Below are 15,346 nucleotides of genomic sequence, written 5' to 3' on the forward strand. Positions count from 1 at the left end.
CCCCCCCCCCCCTCTCTCTCTGCTCACCTCTCTACCTGGTTGTGATCTCTGTCTGTCAAATAAATAAAATCTTAAAAAAAAAACAAGGTCATTAGCCATTGGGTTTAAAAAAAAAAAAAAGTCATGTAAACATGAGCTTACTTGTAGATGGTCACTGAAATTAGCAAAAACTGCAACTTGAAAAAGAAATTCCATCAGTGCTGAAGATCTTGTAGGTGTTTTTTATTGAAAGATCATTTTCCTTCCATAATAGACATTTTACATTAAAACTTTATACAACCAAAAATCTCAAAATAATATTAAAATCACACTAAGATATTTTTCATTGTTGTCTCTATTTAATTATTGGTAAAAATATTGCAAGACACGTGTAACTAACGTTTCTGCTTTAAAATAAGCAAACTAAATGTGACAAGAGACAATGAATACATACTATAATTTGCTGATAACTGGCTAAAATGATAATTTAATAGTAATGTGTAAGAAACAATTGCACTTGAAAAATTAAAAAAGTAAACAAAAACTCTAGTTATTTATATATATATATGTTTATGACCAGAGGTTAATCTGTTACCTTTGCCAAGAGAAGTACGTTTAAGTTAAAAAAAAAAACCATATTTAACATAGCAATCATTCATTAAAAAAAAAAGTTCCTTTTTACAGAATTTCCCCCATAGTTTGTTGATCAGAAAAGACTGCAACACAACTAAAGCAAAATAACACTTCATTGGTATTTAGTGCAAATTTGGAGCCATTTTACATGAAATACTAAACATGGACCCTTTAGAAGTTGCTGGAAGTAAGTGCTGTGACTATCCTGTCCTCAGTGTACCCTTTCACTTTTGAAGACTTGAAGAGAAACTTAGTAACTGAGGTATTTTCTCCGACTTCGTGTGTGCTCGCTGCTGCGTGCGCCCGCAGCGGTGGCTCCTCCAGGATCCTTCGTCAGTGACCCGACCGCTCCCCCGCGCTCCGCCCTTACTGCGGTGTCATCCAGAGCTGGCAGGATGAGAGGACAGTTCAGAAGGATTCTCGTCGCACTGTAGACCAGGGCTCCAGTGGCAAGACTCCCATTAAACAGTGTGTTCTGTCAGTAATGACACCACTGAAAACGAACAAATGCCTCCACGTGTGATTCAGAAATGAACATCGGTGTGGAAAACATGCAGCGGGATATTAACTACTTCCCACAGGAATAAAAGAAAATTAGTTACACTGATTCTTAACAGATGGAAGGTCCGGTATGTAGAACATTAAAGCCAACTTGCAAGGGTACAACTGTCCACTTGACCCCACCTGCCAACTGCTAACCATGGGGCCGAGCCACCGTTTCCAGAAAGACGATGCCTTCTATACGGTGAGCGACAGCAACGGTACATCGCCGGTCAAATGAGCTCTGCATAGAGGAAAATAATGATGCATAACGGTAAAACGTGTTTTTGCAAGAGAGGAAAAAGGAATGCAGTTCCGCACGCGCTGGGCGAGAGAGGCGTCCTACCGTGGAGTGCGGTTTCAGCCAAGGAGAATGTGCCACCCCCGTGCGCTGTAACGTCCGTGTTGGCAATGTGTGGGTTTGCTGGTGGGTCTATGCCTCACGCTTTTGAACGGCCACGTCCCTTCTTTGGACCACGTGTGTGGGTAGTAGCAAGGCCACTTAAGACTCGGAGATGGTTTTTAAAGGTACCAGGGTGAATGCTCAAAATGATAAATGCTGTTAAACATCTGACTCTGAATATGAATCACTCGACTATGGTGGAGAAGCTTGCCACAGAAGTCCTCAGTACAAAGGCTCCAAGTCTTGGCTTCCTGTTAAATTCTCCCTAAAGACCTAAGGGATATTCAGAGACATTCAATGTCAGTAGCTTCTCCTATCATATAGTAGAAGTCTGGCTTGGGGTGGGGGGGCTGTTTTTTAATTTTTCCTCTCACTTATTTGGGTAAAATGAGCCTCCCCTTCAGAGTTTTAAAAGCTGGATTACCCTGGAAGTAGTGTATCCCCCGGTACTCCTTTGGGATGTGTCAGAATTCGTCCGATAGACCTTCCCGGCCCGGACTCACGGGCTCTAATTCGGAAGGCAGGAGACGGAGCTGGACATCTTAACCACTGCACTGGGGGGGGATTCTCAGAGCTGGGAAGACAATCTGTCGCTTCCTTTCTTCATGATCCTAAATAAAAATGTTCCCTTGGAGCCACATGGGCGTGTTTAACACGTCTTTACGGAGAGTATTGGTATGCCAGGACCTATGGGACATCAGTGGGGCGGAAGGGTGAAGAGATTCGCTGGGTTACGGTTTCAGATGAGGGGGAAGTCAGAAAAGCAGACATGGGCAGAGACGGCAGCCAGGCTGTTAGGATTCCCAGTTACTCAATGCACTCGGGAGAACGGACATCCTGTTTCTGTCTGTATGACCCTTTCTTTCACCATGATTGTAGGAAAGGAAAGAGACCACCAAACATACGGTAGGGTAAATGTTCCAGATTAAAGAAGTTGGAGAACCGAAAAATCATTAAAAAGATTGGCAAAAGTCCTGTTCTAAATGGTGTGTGCATGTGTATGTGTGGAAGGGGCCTAGTAGTTTCTTGTGAAAAATTCTTAGTTTGGAGATTCTGCTTCACGTGGTCCCTCGGATGGAATTTTCTCTTGAGAACAAGGAGGAGCCCAAGGCACCAGGACCTTGGATTGTGCAAATACACTCTTTACAAGGAATGCCACCGATTCAGTTTCTGAACATGATTTTAGAGCCTATGAAACATGCTGCTTTTCCCTAGTGTGGTGTCTTCACCTCATAGAAAAAATAAATAACAGGGCAAGAGAGGAGCCAAGAGCTGGCAGCAGGAGCGGATGAAAGTCACTCTACTTAATGATCTGCGGACAGTCGCTCCAGGCCTTGGCTTTCCTTTTGGCTAAAGCCAGCCAGGCTGGTTCTGTTGACACAGGGGCAGCATCCGGGGTTGAGAACCTCTTTGTGACTTCTTTCACCAGCGGCGCGGGGGGCGCTGCGTCCGAGATCTCCACTGGGTTGCGTTTCGAAGGAAAAGGACAAGCGTAAGTCAGAGCCACGTTCTGAGGTGTTAGAAGTACAAGATTCAGAAAGGAAACCCCGTGAGACACGGCGCATCTTTAGTGAGAAGGATTAGGGAAAGCCAGCGATGTGACCAGAACTACTGCTTACAGAACTACAGGGCAGCTGCTTTTAATCTCAGAGTTTCTGGAAGCCTAATTTTTATGCACAGAAGCTATGCCTCCATGATAGGAAATAAAAGGTAGATGCTGTGATTCTAGTTATCCAGCCGGTCAGTTCCAGGAAGAAAAACCTCCAACCAGCAGCCTGAATTTATCTAACTGGTGAGGTCAAAAGTTACCCTCTCCACCCAGCGGGCCTGGGCTGCCCCCGCCCCCCTGTCTGAGGCCCCTGCTCCTGCCAGTTCTGACCACATCCAGGCTTGTCTCCCAGTCCTTTCTTCACCTGACCTTACAGGCTTCTCAAGGGGAGGGATCGGGGCTTATCTCTGAGTCCCATTTAGTGCCCCTGGCAATGGCCTACCCGTGAACAGAACTCGGGAAATACTGATGGAAACGACAAATATGTCAGAACAAACGTTTACTCCATTGAGCGGAGCCACTCTGAACTGCATTAACTCCCTGGCACTCCCACAGAAGTCACACAGAGAAAGGTGTGATCCCGGACTTCGGAATTTTATTTTGAAAGAATGATCCCTGTGACAACCCACGTGTAACCCTTAGACCCTCAGGTCTTGGGTGTAAGATCAAATGAAATTAGGTCCATGAAGTTTCTGAGAAATTACACAGTGCTCCAAGGTGCTTTTCAAATACAGTTGTTTTTTTTCTCCTCACCAAAGTAATACATAGGGCTTTAAGGGCAGGACCTCTATACATCTCCACACCTGAGCTAGCAGGTAACAGAGGCATAAAACAGCCTGGGTCTCCGGGTGCTTGCCCCGAAGGGAAAACAGGTGCTCTGCTAACCCCGGGAGGAAGCTTGTTCCAACTCCTGTCCATCCTTCAAGTGATTTGTGACAAGGAAATAGTTGGAAACATTACAGGATCGCTTTAACAGAATAAAGAATTTTTTTTAATGTCTTTTTATGTGTCCAGAATATATTAACAGCAGTGTTTCATAAACAACTCAGCTGGGAAACCTTGCCCTCTAAAGTCATACTGGCCAGAAACTTGCTTTTTGAAATCCCCTCAGTGAGTGGAGACCATCCAGCTTTTGCCTGGAAATAGGACCCGGGTCCACTTTTCAGCTCAGGTTTGAAATCAGCCCCTTTACAGACAGCTCTTGCTCTGTTCTGCACCTGTCAAAACCCCACTCCACTGAACTGTACCTAAACTTCGCTCTTTCCCCCAAATCCTGTTACAACCTTGCCTCTTCCTTTTCTTGAGACGATCTTACGGTCTTCAGGCTCCCCAGCAGGAGCAGGTTAGTGCAGCTCATGTCGCGGGGACTAGAGGCCACGGTCACATTCAGGAATGCGGGGGGACCAGCTGATACCACACTGGGAGCCGGAAACTGGCCGCAGCGGGAGGGTTTACCCCGTGAAAACTGTCAAATACTACAAATCCGAGGCCTCCCCACTGCCCAAAGGCTGACGGAACCGTTCACCAGCACACGCCCACGGTGCAGGCGCTGGTGGGATTTAGCGGACGAGCTCCTCCGAGAGCACGCGGGGGTGGGAGGCAGCCTGCGCCCTGCGGGGCCTCGCGGGCTCTGCGCTTGCGCTCGCTCTCACGGACATAGAGCAGCTCTGAGACGGTAAGCCTGTCACCATGGCGACACAGGCAGGGACCTGCTCTCCCTACCTGTCACAGATGTAGGAAGCGTGTTGGCCTTTTTCAGCTGCTCCCTGCGCTCAAGCCTGGACGCGGCCGTCTCGGGCTGCTTCTCCTCTGGCGGGGCGCGGGCCTTGTGCGGGGACCCGGCCCTGCCGCCACCGCCGCCTCCGGGCTGCAGGCCGCCGCTGACCTGGGGGAGAGTCGGGCACGTGGGTCGTCAGTCTGGGGACATGGGAAGGCTGACCGTGCAAGGCCATGGGGCCTTCTGCCCGCCGGCCCGCAACCTCTGCCCGTCGCGGGGCGGCGGCACCGCACCTGGGAGCAGCGCGGGCGCCCAACCGCGGAGCAGCTCAGCTCAAACGGAGGCCCATCGAGCAGCCCCGCAAATCGGGGCCGCAGACAAGGCTCTGATCTTCCTCCCAAGGCCCTGCTCAAGCACCATCCAGCTCCTAGTTCCCGTGTGACGGCGGCGCCTGGGTCACTGCTCGGCCCGGATCCTACTCCGGTAACGGAAGAGCACAAGGAAACCACCATCAGCCGCGGGGCGCCCTCCCCGGTTAACAGGGCGCGGTTCCCTGCTCTGGCCCAGGTGCTCTCCGCCACTGTCAGCCGGTTTGTTTCGGCTCCGGCTCTTCGCTTTCCCGTAGGCCTGGCAACCTGAAAGACAGCCAGACTCAGGGAAGGCAAAGTGAAAGCTGAGGACGGACACTCACGTTCTCTCTGGAGAGCTTCTCTGCCTGCTTGGCCTCCCTGGCTTGCTGCTTCTCCTCCCGCGTGGCCTGCTGCTCCCGAAAGCCCTTCTGCTTCTGCAGCGCCAACGTTATCCACAGCGGCTGCGCGGTGTCCGCCTTCTCCGCCACTTTGGAGCCGTCCAAAGAGTGCCTGCTCTGAAGAACCGGCTTTTCTGCGGAAAAAGAGACAGATATTGTGGTTTATCTTTTAAAGATTTATTCACTTGAGAGCGAGCGAGAGAGCGCGAGCAAGGCGAGAGACAGAAGCCGACTTCCTGCGGAGCAGAGAGCCCGATGCGGGGCTTGACTCTAGGACCCTGGGATCATGATCTGAGCCCAAGGCAGACGCTTCACTGACCGAGCCACCCACGTGCCCCAATATTGTGATTTAGAATATATACTTGGGGGCACCTGGCTGGCTCAGTTGTTACAGCATGTGGCTCTTGATCTCTGAACCATGAGTTCGAGCCCCACACTGGGTGCAGAGATTAAATAAACTTAAAAAAAAAATTTTTTTTTTTTTTAAGAAATATGTATTTGGCCTTTGTGCCCATTTCTAGAGCTCAGAGCTCCTAAAACCCTTGGAATTTCCTAAGCAATGAGAGCATAAGGTGTCTCTTACTCCACTAAAGAGATGACTCTGGGACCAACACTAAGGATGGGGCTGGTGGCCAACCACGTGACTAGAGAGGCTGGATCTTTGGTCCCCCCCAGTCCCAAATCTGCAGGCGGGGAGAGGGACTAGAGACTGAGTTCAGTTGCCAATGGCTGATGATTTAATCAGTCATGCCCATGTAATGAAGCCTCCATAAAATTCCAGGAGGGGGTTCAGGGAGTTTCTGCTCGGTGAACACGAAGAGATTTCAAGGGAGCGGTGTGCACTCGGAGCAGAGACGCTCCAAACCATTCCCCATAGCTTGCCCTTCTGTATCATTTCCATCTGGCTGTTCCTGAATTTTATCCTTTTGTAATAAAATGGTCATCTGGAAAGCAAAATGTTTCTCTGAGTTTGTGAGCTACTCGAGAAAATTAACTGAACCCAAGGAGGAGGTCATGAGAATCTCTGATTTCAAAGTGGGTCAGAAGCACAGATGATGGTCTGGCCTTGGGAATGGCATCCAAAGTGGGGACAGTCCTGTGGGGCTGAGCCCTAACCGGTGGGGCCTGATGCTATCTCCAGGTAGACAGTGTCGGACCTGAGCTGAAGTGTGTCTGAAATTGTCTGGTGGTTTGGAGACCTGCCCTCCCAGCGCACTGCCCACCCCCGGCCCCTGCTACCTCCGGAACTGTGATCAGAACCGGGAAAGGCAGAAAGCAGGTTTGCGGTGAGACTGCTCACTTCCCTGGATCCCGCACCCCTACACCTTGTGACATGAAATACTCAACGGCCTTTCCTGAAATGAACTCTGTGCTGATGCCTCAGAGACTTCTCTGCATGGGGAGGTAATATCTTTGATCAACAGAAACACAGAAGCATTTTCCTTCCCTCAAGATGGAAGTAAAAATAAGATCTCCAGTGTCTGAAAATCTCAGGCCTACAGGGGACCCAGGCTGTCATTTGATTTATTGTTCTTATTTATTGCTTTTCAACCCCTCTCCAAACATCCTATGTGGAACCCTGAAGGATGGGAGAGATGCAAGGGAGGCTGTTCTACCTGGTGCGGCTGCTGAAGGAAACTGTGATTTTGGTCCAGTGCTCTCCCCTGACAGACGGGAGTGTGAGCGTCCACAGCAAGCCAGGGTCATGCTCCAGGTCACCCTGCTGTTAGCGCCCAGGATGAAGTTTGAACCTAGGACTTCTGATTTCCGGTCTGAGCTTTTCTGTGGCTGACCGCCTCCCCCATGTGACCCGGGCAAACACGCTCCGCAGGAGATGGGCAGCAGAGGTTGAGTAATTAGACTTTCAAACTGAGCAGCCCTGGGTCTGACCTCACGTCAATCTAAAGTTACTTGAACTTCCCTAAGGTCTTCTCATCCCTAAGTAGAGACGATAATGGCGCACGCCTCCTCAGGCTGGCCAGAAGATGACGAGACCGTGGGCGTCCGAACATTCAGAACAGGGGTTGGCACAGAGGAACTGTTTTACAAGTGACCTGTTCGGTTTTTGAGAATCATCCCCTTCTTTTCCCTCAAGTAAAAATTATGCCTTTTTAGAGATAATCATTCTGTCACTGAATCCTTTACTGTCTCAAAGGAAAAGGGCTCGCCATAGTCCTGCTCTTTTGAACTCTACTAGAAGTTCACAGTTTGATGATCTAGAACCTTACCAAACAGGGCTTTCAGGCAACTCGACTTTATATGAGAAGAACCAAAGAAAATCAAATTAGGAATTCAAGCACAAAAAAGGGGCAGATTCTGCTTTTCTATACCTTTTAGATCTATAACACTATACAAAGAGAATTCCTATTACAGTGAGTCTTGGTGGTTACACTATCCCTAGTCATCAAATAAAGATTCAGGTATGATCTAACAGAGTGAAGAAAACTGGCATATTTCGGAAGTATTTAAAAAACAAAATCCCTGAAAGGTATTTTTTACGAATCTCTAGTTAACCAAAAAAATGAAATACAGTTGACCTTTGAACAACAGGGGTTTGACCTGTGCAAGTCTACTTCTATGTGGATTTTTTTTATAAATAGAGCACAGTACTGTAAATGTATTATCTTTCTTATGTTTTTCTTAATAACATTTTCCCCCAGCTTACTTTATTGTATAAATAGAGTATTTAATGTACAAAATACGAGTTAATCAACTGATTAATTATTAGTAAAGCTTTCAGTCAGCTGTAGGCTATTAATAGTTCAGTTTTGGGGGAGTCAATGGTTATACACGATTTCAACTGTGCAGGAAGTTGGCGCCCCCGAACCCCCATGATGTTCAAGGGTTCACCACTTTAAGCATTATGCTTAACTGAGAAGCTCTAGATACATGGGGACGAATTTAATAAATTTTGGGTTTTTTACTCAAGGGCTGTGTAACACCTGTTTGTAAAATGCCTGAAAACCAAACTGCCAAGATCCAAATGGTTTTTATTTAAACCAGTTATGTAAAGGGATTCCTACACTAAACATTCCATCTGAAGGTCATTAAAACCACTGGCCAGTTTCCTGACAACAGTTTGACAGGTGTTTTATCACAAGGGTCAAAATATATTTAAAGTATAATTGCCTATTTTTTTATTTGAAAAGGTAAATCACTCGCCAGATTTTTATTTCCTGAGAACTGTGGCTTGAATAGCATGTTCTGGAGTTATGACCGGACTTTAAAAAGGCTGTAATACAGTATGAGTAAGAGCCTAACAGGTCCGGATTATAGCTGGGGATCAGTAAACAGAAACATCCGAGGAAGTTAAAATGGGGCTGCTGTCTGAATTTCAGCCCAGGCCGCCCAAAGGCCTTCAACAAATAATGGCACCGACTCTCATATCCTGAAGTAAAGTTCTAGATCACCGACTTTGGACTGGCCCAGACAGCTACCACAAGGTCATGGAAAAATCAGAGTTGGGGGTAGAAGAAGGCAGGGTAAAACCTTTGTTTAAACCTATTCTTTCTCATTCTGAACTCAGTGGACGAGGGGAGCCACAGGCCATTCAGATGTCCTCCTTTGGGGTCTGGGGACACAAGCAAGTCCATGCTGGCCTTACAGGGTTTGAATCACAGCTCCTGAAGGCAGTTAAGTTCTTGGAGAAAGGGCCACTTATTATCGGTTCCACACACCATAAGGAGGTGGAAATTTCAGAATGAGATGACCTCTAGAGGACAAACGGGGGGATTACCTTTGTTATTTTCATTCCCACCAGGGCGGATTCAGAGTCAAAGCCCTCCCAGTGGCTCAGCCTATGGACTGGTTCTCACTGGCCTCAGCCTTGGGGATGGACATCTCTTTTACACCAGTGGCCTACAAAACAGAGGGTGTGTGTGCCCTGGGGGATGTGTCAGGCCATTCACGGGGGCTAATTTAGAAAGAAAAGGTCAGAATTTCTGAGTATTTTTAAATTAAAAAGAAAAATGAAATTAAGCTTTTCTAATATTTAATATTTTAGACTGGCACAGACATCCTCACTCAGGCCATATTCCAAAAGGCCACCTAGAGCAAACAGTGTATTTTCAGCCCCCTCCCCGCACCAGGGAAGGTGGAAGCATCAAGCGCAGGGAAGGGGGAGAACTAGTCTGGTGTCGGCTCTCCTCACTCCTTTGCTTCTAGCATCCTGTGAGGTTACTACTGATACAAACACAAGGACCTAGCAGAGCTGACAAGCTCTTTGCCCGCTGCTTTATGGCGAAGCCAGAGCTGTCAAGCAGCTGGCCAAAGAAAATAAAAGGAAGCACCGTGATTTGCAACAGATTTATGTCCGCGTTGTTTCAGTGAACTTCACCCTAAATGCACGCGGCGCTCCAGGGGTTTTAGCTAACGGCAGCCACTGCAGGCACAGGATTAACAAAGGAAACTGGAGATCCAGGCTTTAACATTTTTACTCTGATGAGGGCGTTCAGTCCAACACACCCGTCAGCCTGGCCTAGTGTGGGGCGGGGAAACCGCAGTGGTCTTTAGACGGTACTCCCAGGGCAGGAGGACCTTGCTACTTTTCTAGCAAATAAAGAAAAATTCAGTTAGCAGAGTCTGACAGCCCAGAATCTGGATCCTGGGAAAGAAAACAGGAGCTGTAACGGTTTTTGGTAGAAAATTATAATAAAGGGACTTCTCTAAGAGAAAGAAGCACAACTGTTATTTCTCTGGGGAGAAGCTAAGGAGAGTGATCGAGTCCCCCAGACAGTGAGAGGGACTTTGACTTTGAGAGGGACTTGGACTTTGAGAGGGAGATCATAAGAGCTAATGACACAAAAGCTAATGTCAAAACTGAAAATGGGGCTCCAGTTCAAGACGGCAACATAGAAGGATTCTGAACTCCTCTCCTCGCATGGACACCCCCAATCTATAGCTAATATGCAACAATTTCCTTTAAAAGAAATCCCAAGGGGCACCTGGGTGGCTCAGTGGGTTAAAGCCTCTGCCTTCAGCTCAGGTCATGATCCCAGGGTCCTGGGATTGAGCCCCGCATCGGGCTCTCTGCTCAGCGGGGAGCCTGCTTCCCCCCCCTTCTCTCTGCCTGCCTCTCTACCTGCTTGTGATCTATCAAAAAAAAAAAAAAAAAAAAAAAAAAACTTAAAAGAAATCCCAAAACTCCTACACGTTGGGTGAAGGAGAAAAACCCCATGTGGAAGGAGGCTGGAGAAGCTGAGACACAACCGCACCATGAACCCACAACTGGGAGGGAACTCACAATTCCGAGCTTCTCCTTGGGGAGCAAGGGGTTTCGACTCCACATCTGGTACCCCAACTTTTCAGACTTCTACCTAAGAGCCAGGGCCCCCAAAACACCTAGCTCTGAAGGCCAAGGTGGTGGCTGCCAGCGCGAGTCCCACCAGGCTATGGGGAACTAAGGGACAGCTCTTACCCGCTTGTGGGACTACCATGGTGATCCCCCAGGGCCCGAAAAACAGAAACACAAAGAAAAAACTAAGATTGGGCTTCTCATCAGCAGGACAAACAGAAATCAGGGAGAAATGGTCTGTCCCCTAAAGCTTGGTTAGAAAGGACAATGAGACCTTCCTTCTGTAAGGCAAGTCACCGCACCAATACTGCTGGGCAAACAGCTCTTTTCTCTGCAAAAATCACCCTCCACCTAAACAGTCCAACAAAAGAGAAGTCCTACGGGTTTCCTAATAAACCTCGGGGGAGAATTTCTCTGAGAAACAGAACTTCTGGACCATCTTTCTGAACGCGACCTCCAATCGTACAAAACAGAAAAGAAAGTATTCCATGAAGTTCTCAAGGGCCCAAGGCCCCTCCGAGCGGACCCCGCCACTCTGGAGAAACAGGAGGGGCGGCAGCTGCTCTGCAGGTTCTAGCCGGAGGCCTCGAGAGCCCGTCTGCGGGGCGGAGGGGGTCCGGCGGCAGCGCGTGTGGCCCAAACTGCCCGGGAGCGGCCCATGCACCCAGAAGCGCCTCCGGCGACGCCGCGGCCGCAAGTCCGTCCCCTCCCGCCGGAGCCCGCGCTGCCCAGAGAACACAGGCTCCTCCGGGGAACCTGTGGGGACCAGCCCCGCACAGGCCCCGCGGAGGATTAAGGGCACGCGCTAATCAGGCCGGCATCTCGTGTCCACGGCCGGCCCCCAGCTCGGTCCGGGCGGCAGCAGCGGCCCACCCATCGGCCCCGTCGGTCCCGTCGCCGGCCCTGGGCAGCGGAAGAAGCGACGCAACCGCGGCTGGGCCCCACGCGAGGCCGAGATGCCCCCGACCGCCACCTACCTCTCCTCCCGGCCTCGGGGGTCGGGCAGGGCTTCTCGGGCCGGGCGGCCGGCGGAGCCGGGGAAGCGGCTTTGGGCTCGGGCTCCACCGCCTCCTCCTCGTCCCTCGGCGGCGCCTTCCTCGTCTGCGGGGGCGGCGGCGGCGACGGCGGCCGGGGCTCCCTGCTCGGCTCGCGGGGCTCCGGGTCCGGCCTCCCCGCCCGGCGGGCCAGCAGCTCCACCAGGTAGGGCCTGCTCAGCTTGGAGAGCGGCGACGGGGGCGGCGTCTGACCCGCAGGCTTGGGGGCCAGCGCGGGCTTCGGCGCCAGCGGCGTTCTGTGGGCCGCGCGGTCGTGCTCCGCGGCCGGTGCGGGCCCCGGGGCGGCGGCGGGAGGAGGGGCCCTTTCTGCCGAGTCCTTCCAGGCGGACAGGCCGGGCTTCCTCTCGGGGGGCAGGGATGGGCCCGGCTTGGCGGCCGCGGCTTCCGGCTCCTTCTCTGCTCTGGTGCCCCCGGGGGCCGGGGGGCCGCCGTCCGCGCTGTCCCCGGTGCTGCTGTGCCTCTTCTTCTTCTTCTGTTCCGTCTGCTGGTCGCAGTGGAAGCGCAAGGAATAGTTGGTCCTTCTCAGTTTTATGCCAAACGGTGAGGCTTTTTCCTCCTGGCCGGGCATCGAGGGGTCTGGCTTCCCTCTCCCGCTGCTGGTCTCAGCGTCCGAAGTGGCCCCGGGCTCCGCATGGGCCACTGCCTTCTGCGGCGGGTAAGCGGGGCTGGGGACAAGGAAAGACGGGAGGTCTTTGGCAAATTTGCAGCCCTCCGTGGTGTCCGCTGGCTCTGGTTTCTCTGCACCCTTGGGGAGCTCGTTAGTAGCCAGGGGCTGGGGCACCCCGGGTCCCAGCGAGGGTCTTTTTCTCATGCTCTCTGCTTCTGTGTTCTGTTTGGAGGTCTCGGTGCCACCGTCAGAGAATTTCTGCCAAGCGGGCATAATAGAGAACTTGGCATTTACTGGGGGGGTCCTCCGGAGGTTCCCGCGGGAATCACTGCGGGCCCGGGGAGGGTGTTCGTCGCCCGGCCGAGGCTGCTCGCCCTCCGCGTTCTTCAGGATCCGGGACCGAATGGACGCCCATTCGGCTAGGGCGGCCGCACCGCTCGGAGACTCCTGGGCAGCCCTGACCTTGCTGCTGCCTGCACGGGGGTCGACCGGCGCTCGGGGCGGGTTCTCCAGGGCAGGGACGTCGACGTGCTTCTTTTCTTCTGACAAGCCCAGGAGGGACTTGCATGCCGTGTCCTTGATCTGGCTCAGGTTGACCGCCGGGCCGCAGAGCTGCGCTCCCGTGACCAGAATGGCTGTGTGGGGGACACTCAGGGAGGAGGGCAGGGCGTGGGACGCCGCGCCGGCTCGCAGGGTCTTCGGCGCGTGGGGAGCAGAGGCAAGTCCCGCATCTCTCATGGGTGTCACCGGGCTCAAATTGACTTTGGGGAAGAGAATCTGTTTCCCTCCCGATGACACCTGGAAAGTGTAGGGCCTTGGCATGCTCTGCCTCTCGTCCACTTCCTGCCACCGGAGTTCCTCCCCCTTCCTATCTTTTTCTGGGGCAGCGGCTTCCTTCTTCTCCTCGGGAGTCTCTTCCACTTGCGCCTCTTGATTCCGGGGAGGCTGCGCACTAGTTTCTGGTCTCTCTTCCCGACGCGCACGACGGTCAGGCTCCGGACCGTCCCCGTGCTGTCCCTGCTGCTCTCCAGCTGGCGCGGCCTCCTGACTCTGCTTCTCGAAAATCTTAGATTCCTTGGAGCTTTCGCTTTGCTTCTCGGGCTGCAGGTGCTCTCGTTTCCTGAGTTTCTCTGCAAAGTCCATCTTTGGACTCCTCAAGCCCCTTTTTTCCTCCAGCTGCTGCCATTTCTCCTCGTGCACTCTCGCGGCTTCCCAACGCTCCCCTTCCGGCCTCCTCAGGGCCTCCACTTGCTCCCGCTTTCTCAGCTCTGCCCTCCTCCTGGCAGCTGCCTCTGCCTCCAGCCACCGCTTCTCCTCCCATTCTCGCTCCTCCTCCTCTTCCCGCCCGCGCCGCTCCTCTTCCAGCTGCCGCTGCTCCTCCTCCCGCCGCCGCTCCTCTTCCAAACGAAGCTGCTCCTCCCTTTGCCGCTGCTGCTCCTCCTCTCGCCGCCGCCGCTGCTCCTCTTCCAAACGCAGTTGCTCCTCCCTTTGCCGCTGCTGCTCCTCCTCCCGCCGCTGCCTCTGCTCCTCTTCCAAACGCAGCTGCTCCTCCCGCCGCCACTGCTGTTCCTCTTCCAGGCGCCGCTGCTGCTCCTCCTCCTGCTGCCGCTGCTGCTCCTCCTCCTGCCGCCGCTGCTCCTCCTCCTGCAGCTGCTGCTCCTCCTCCCGCCGCCGCTGCTCCTCCTCCCGCCGCCGCTCCTCTTCCAGCCGCCGCTGCTCCTCCTCCCGCTGTCGCTGCTCCTCGGCCTCGAGCCTCTGCTGCTCCTCCAGCTCCTCCGGCCTCCTGAGCTCCATCAGCTGCCTCTCCTCCTGCAGCTGCCGCTGCTTCTCGGCCTCTGGGCCGCTCCACACCGCCTGCTCTTCCTGCTGAGCGCGGCGCTGGAGGCGCAGCTGCTCTGGGGCCCCGAGGTGACTTCCCTCCACCTGCTCCCTCCGCCCTTGGCCTTGGCCACCTTGCTCTTCCAGTCTCTGCCTCTCCTCTTGGCGCTGCCTCTCTTCTGCCTCCAGCTGTAGCTCTGCCCCCTCTCGCTCCTCGTCTTCTCCTTTCTCCTCCAAGAGTTCCTGCGTTCTGTTCTCCTCCCAAAGCCTCCTCTCCAGGGCCTGGAGTCTCTGCTCTTCTAGACGTCTCCTCTCTGCTGCCTCGGCCTTCTGCCGTCTGCACTTGGCCTCCAGTTCCAGCCAGTATTCCTCCTGGCATCTCTTCTCTTCTTCAGAGTCCAGCAGCTCTGGTTCCTCTTCGTGCCAGACTGGCTTGTCTTCTCCCGAGTGTCCGTTCTGGTCCGGCGAGAGCTGATGCGGGAGGCCACCATGTTCATTGGGTCCATCCTAAGGTTGGTAAGGAAAGAAAGAATTAGCCTTTTCCTTTCAAACAGGCAACATGACCCACCCTATTCACAATGCCCGTGGCCCTCTTAATCTCAAAAGAAGGGGCAGTTGTTCCTAAGCATAGAGCTTGGTAAACCCAGGCCAGCACACTGGGATTCCAGCACACTGGAATAAATTGTGGGGGTGGAGGAAAACACATCCCTTCATGCTGACTTCTGGCCCCTTTGTTGGTCATTCTCAAGTTCCTTTTGCTGAATACAAATGAATCACAGGAGAACCAGTAGTCCAGCATGAGGAAGGGGAGAAAAAATGAGCTTTGCACATCGTGTGCCCTGAAACCTGTGACCTCAAAGGCCACCCTAGTCAAACCAAAGACCCTTTGGCTGAGCCGTGGTAGGGGAGCTGGGCCACGTGGCTGGGGCAAAGCCAACACAGAAGGTCCGGGGGCCATCAAATGACAGTGTCTCCTTCTGGGGCCCACCAGCCCCCAGGCGGGC

The 15,346-nt window shown here is 52.5% G+C and overlaps 1 protein-coding gene across 7 annotated transcripts in view; it reads right to left on the minus strand.

Annotated features, from left to right (window-relative positions):
- CRACD (capping protein inhibiting regulator of actin dynamics) overlaps nucleotides 1-15,346 on the minus strand; it is a 274,661-nt gene continuing 259,315 nt past the window's right edge. For 5 of the 7 annotated variants that reach the window (XM_045990069.1, XM_045990014.1, XM_045990032.1 and 2 more), the window contains 4 exons: nucleotides 11,840-14,849; nucleotides 5,513-5,703; nucleotides 4,827-4,989; nucleotides 1-3,016 (listed from right to left, as the gene is read on the minus strand). In XM_045990069.1, the coding sequence (XP_045846025.1) occupies nucleotides 2,856-3,016; nucleotides 4,827-4,989; nucleotides 5,513-5,703; nucleotides 11,840-14,849 (3,525 nt within the window). In that variant the 3' untranslated portion in view covers nucleotides 1-2,855. The remainder of the gene's footprint in view (nucleotides 3,017-4,826; nucleotides 4,990-5,512; nucleotides 5,704-11,839; nucleotides 14,850-15,346) is intronic. The other 2 variants (XM_045990042.1, XM_045990059.1) reach the window with 2 other exon arrangements.

This window comes from Meles meles, chromosome 2 (assembly GCF_922984935.1).
Source record: "Meles meles chromosome 2, mMelMel3.1 paternal haplotype, whole genome shotgun sequence".
NCBI lineage: Eukaryota > Metazoa > Chordata > Mammalia > Carnivora > Mustelidae > Meles > Meles meles.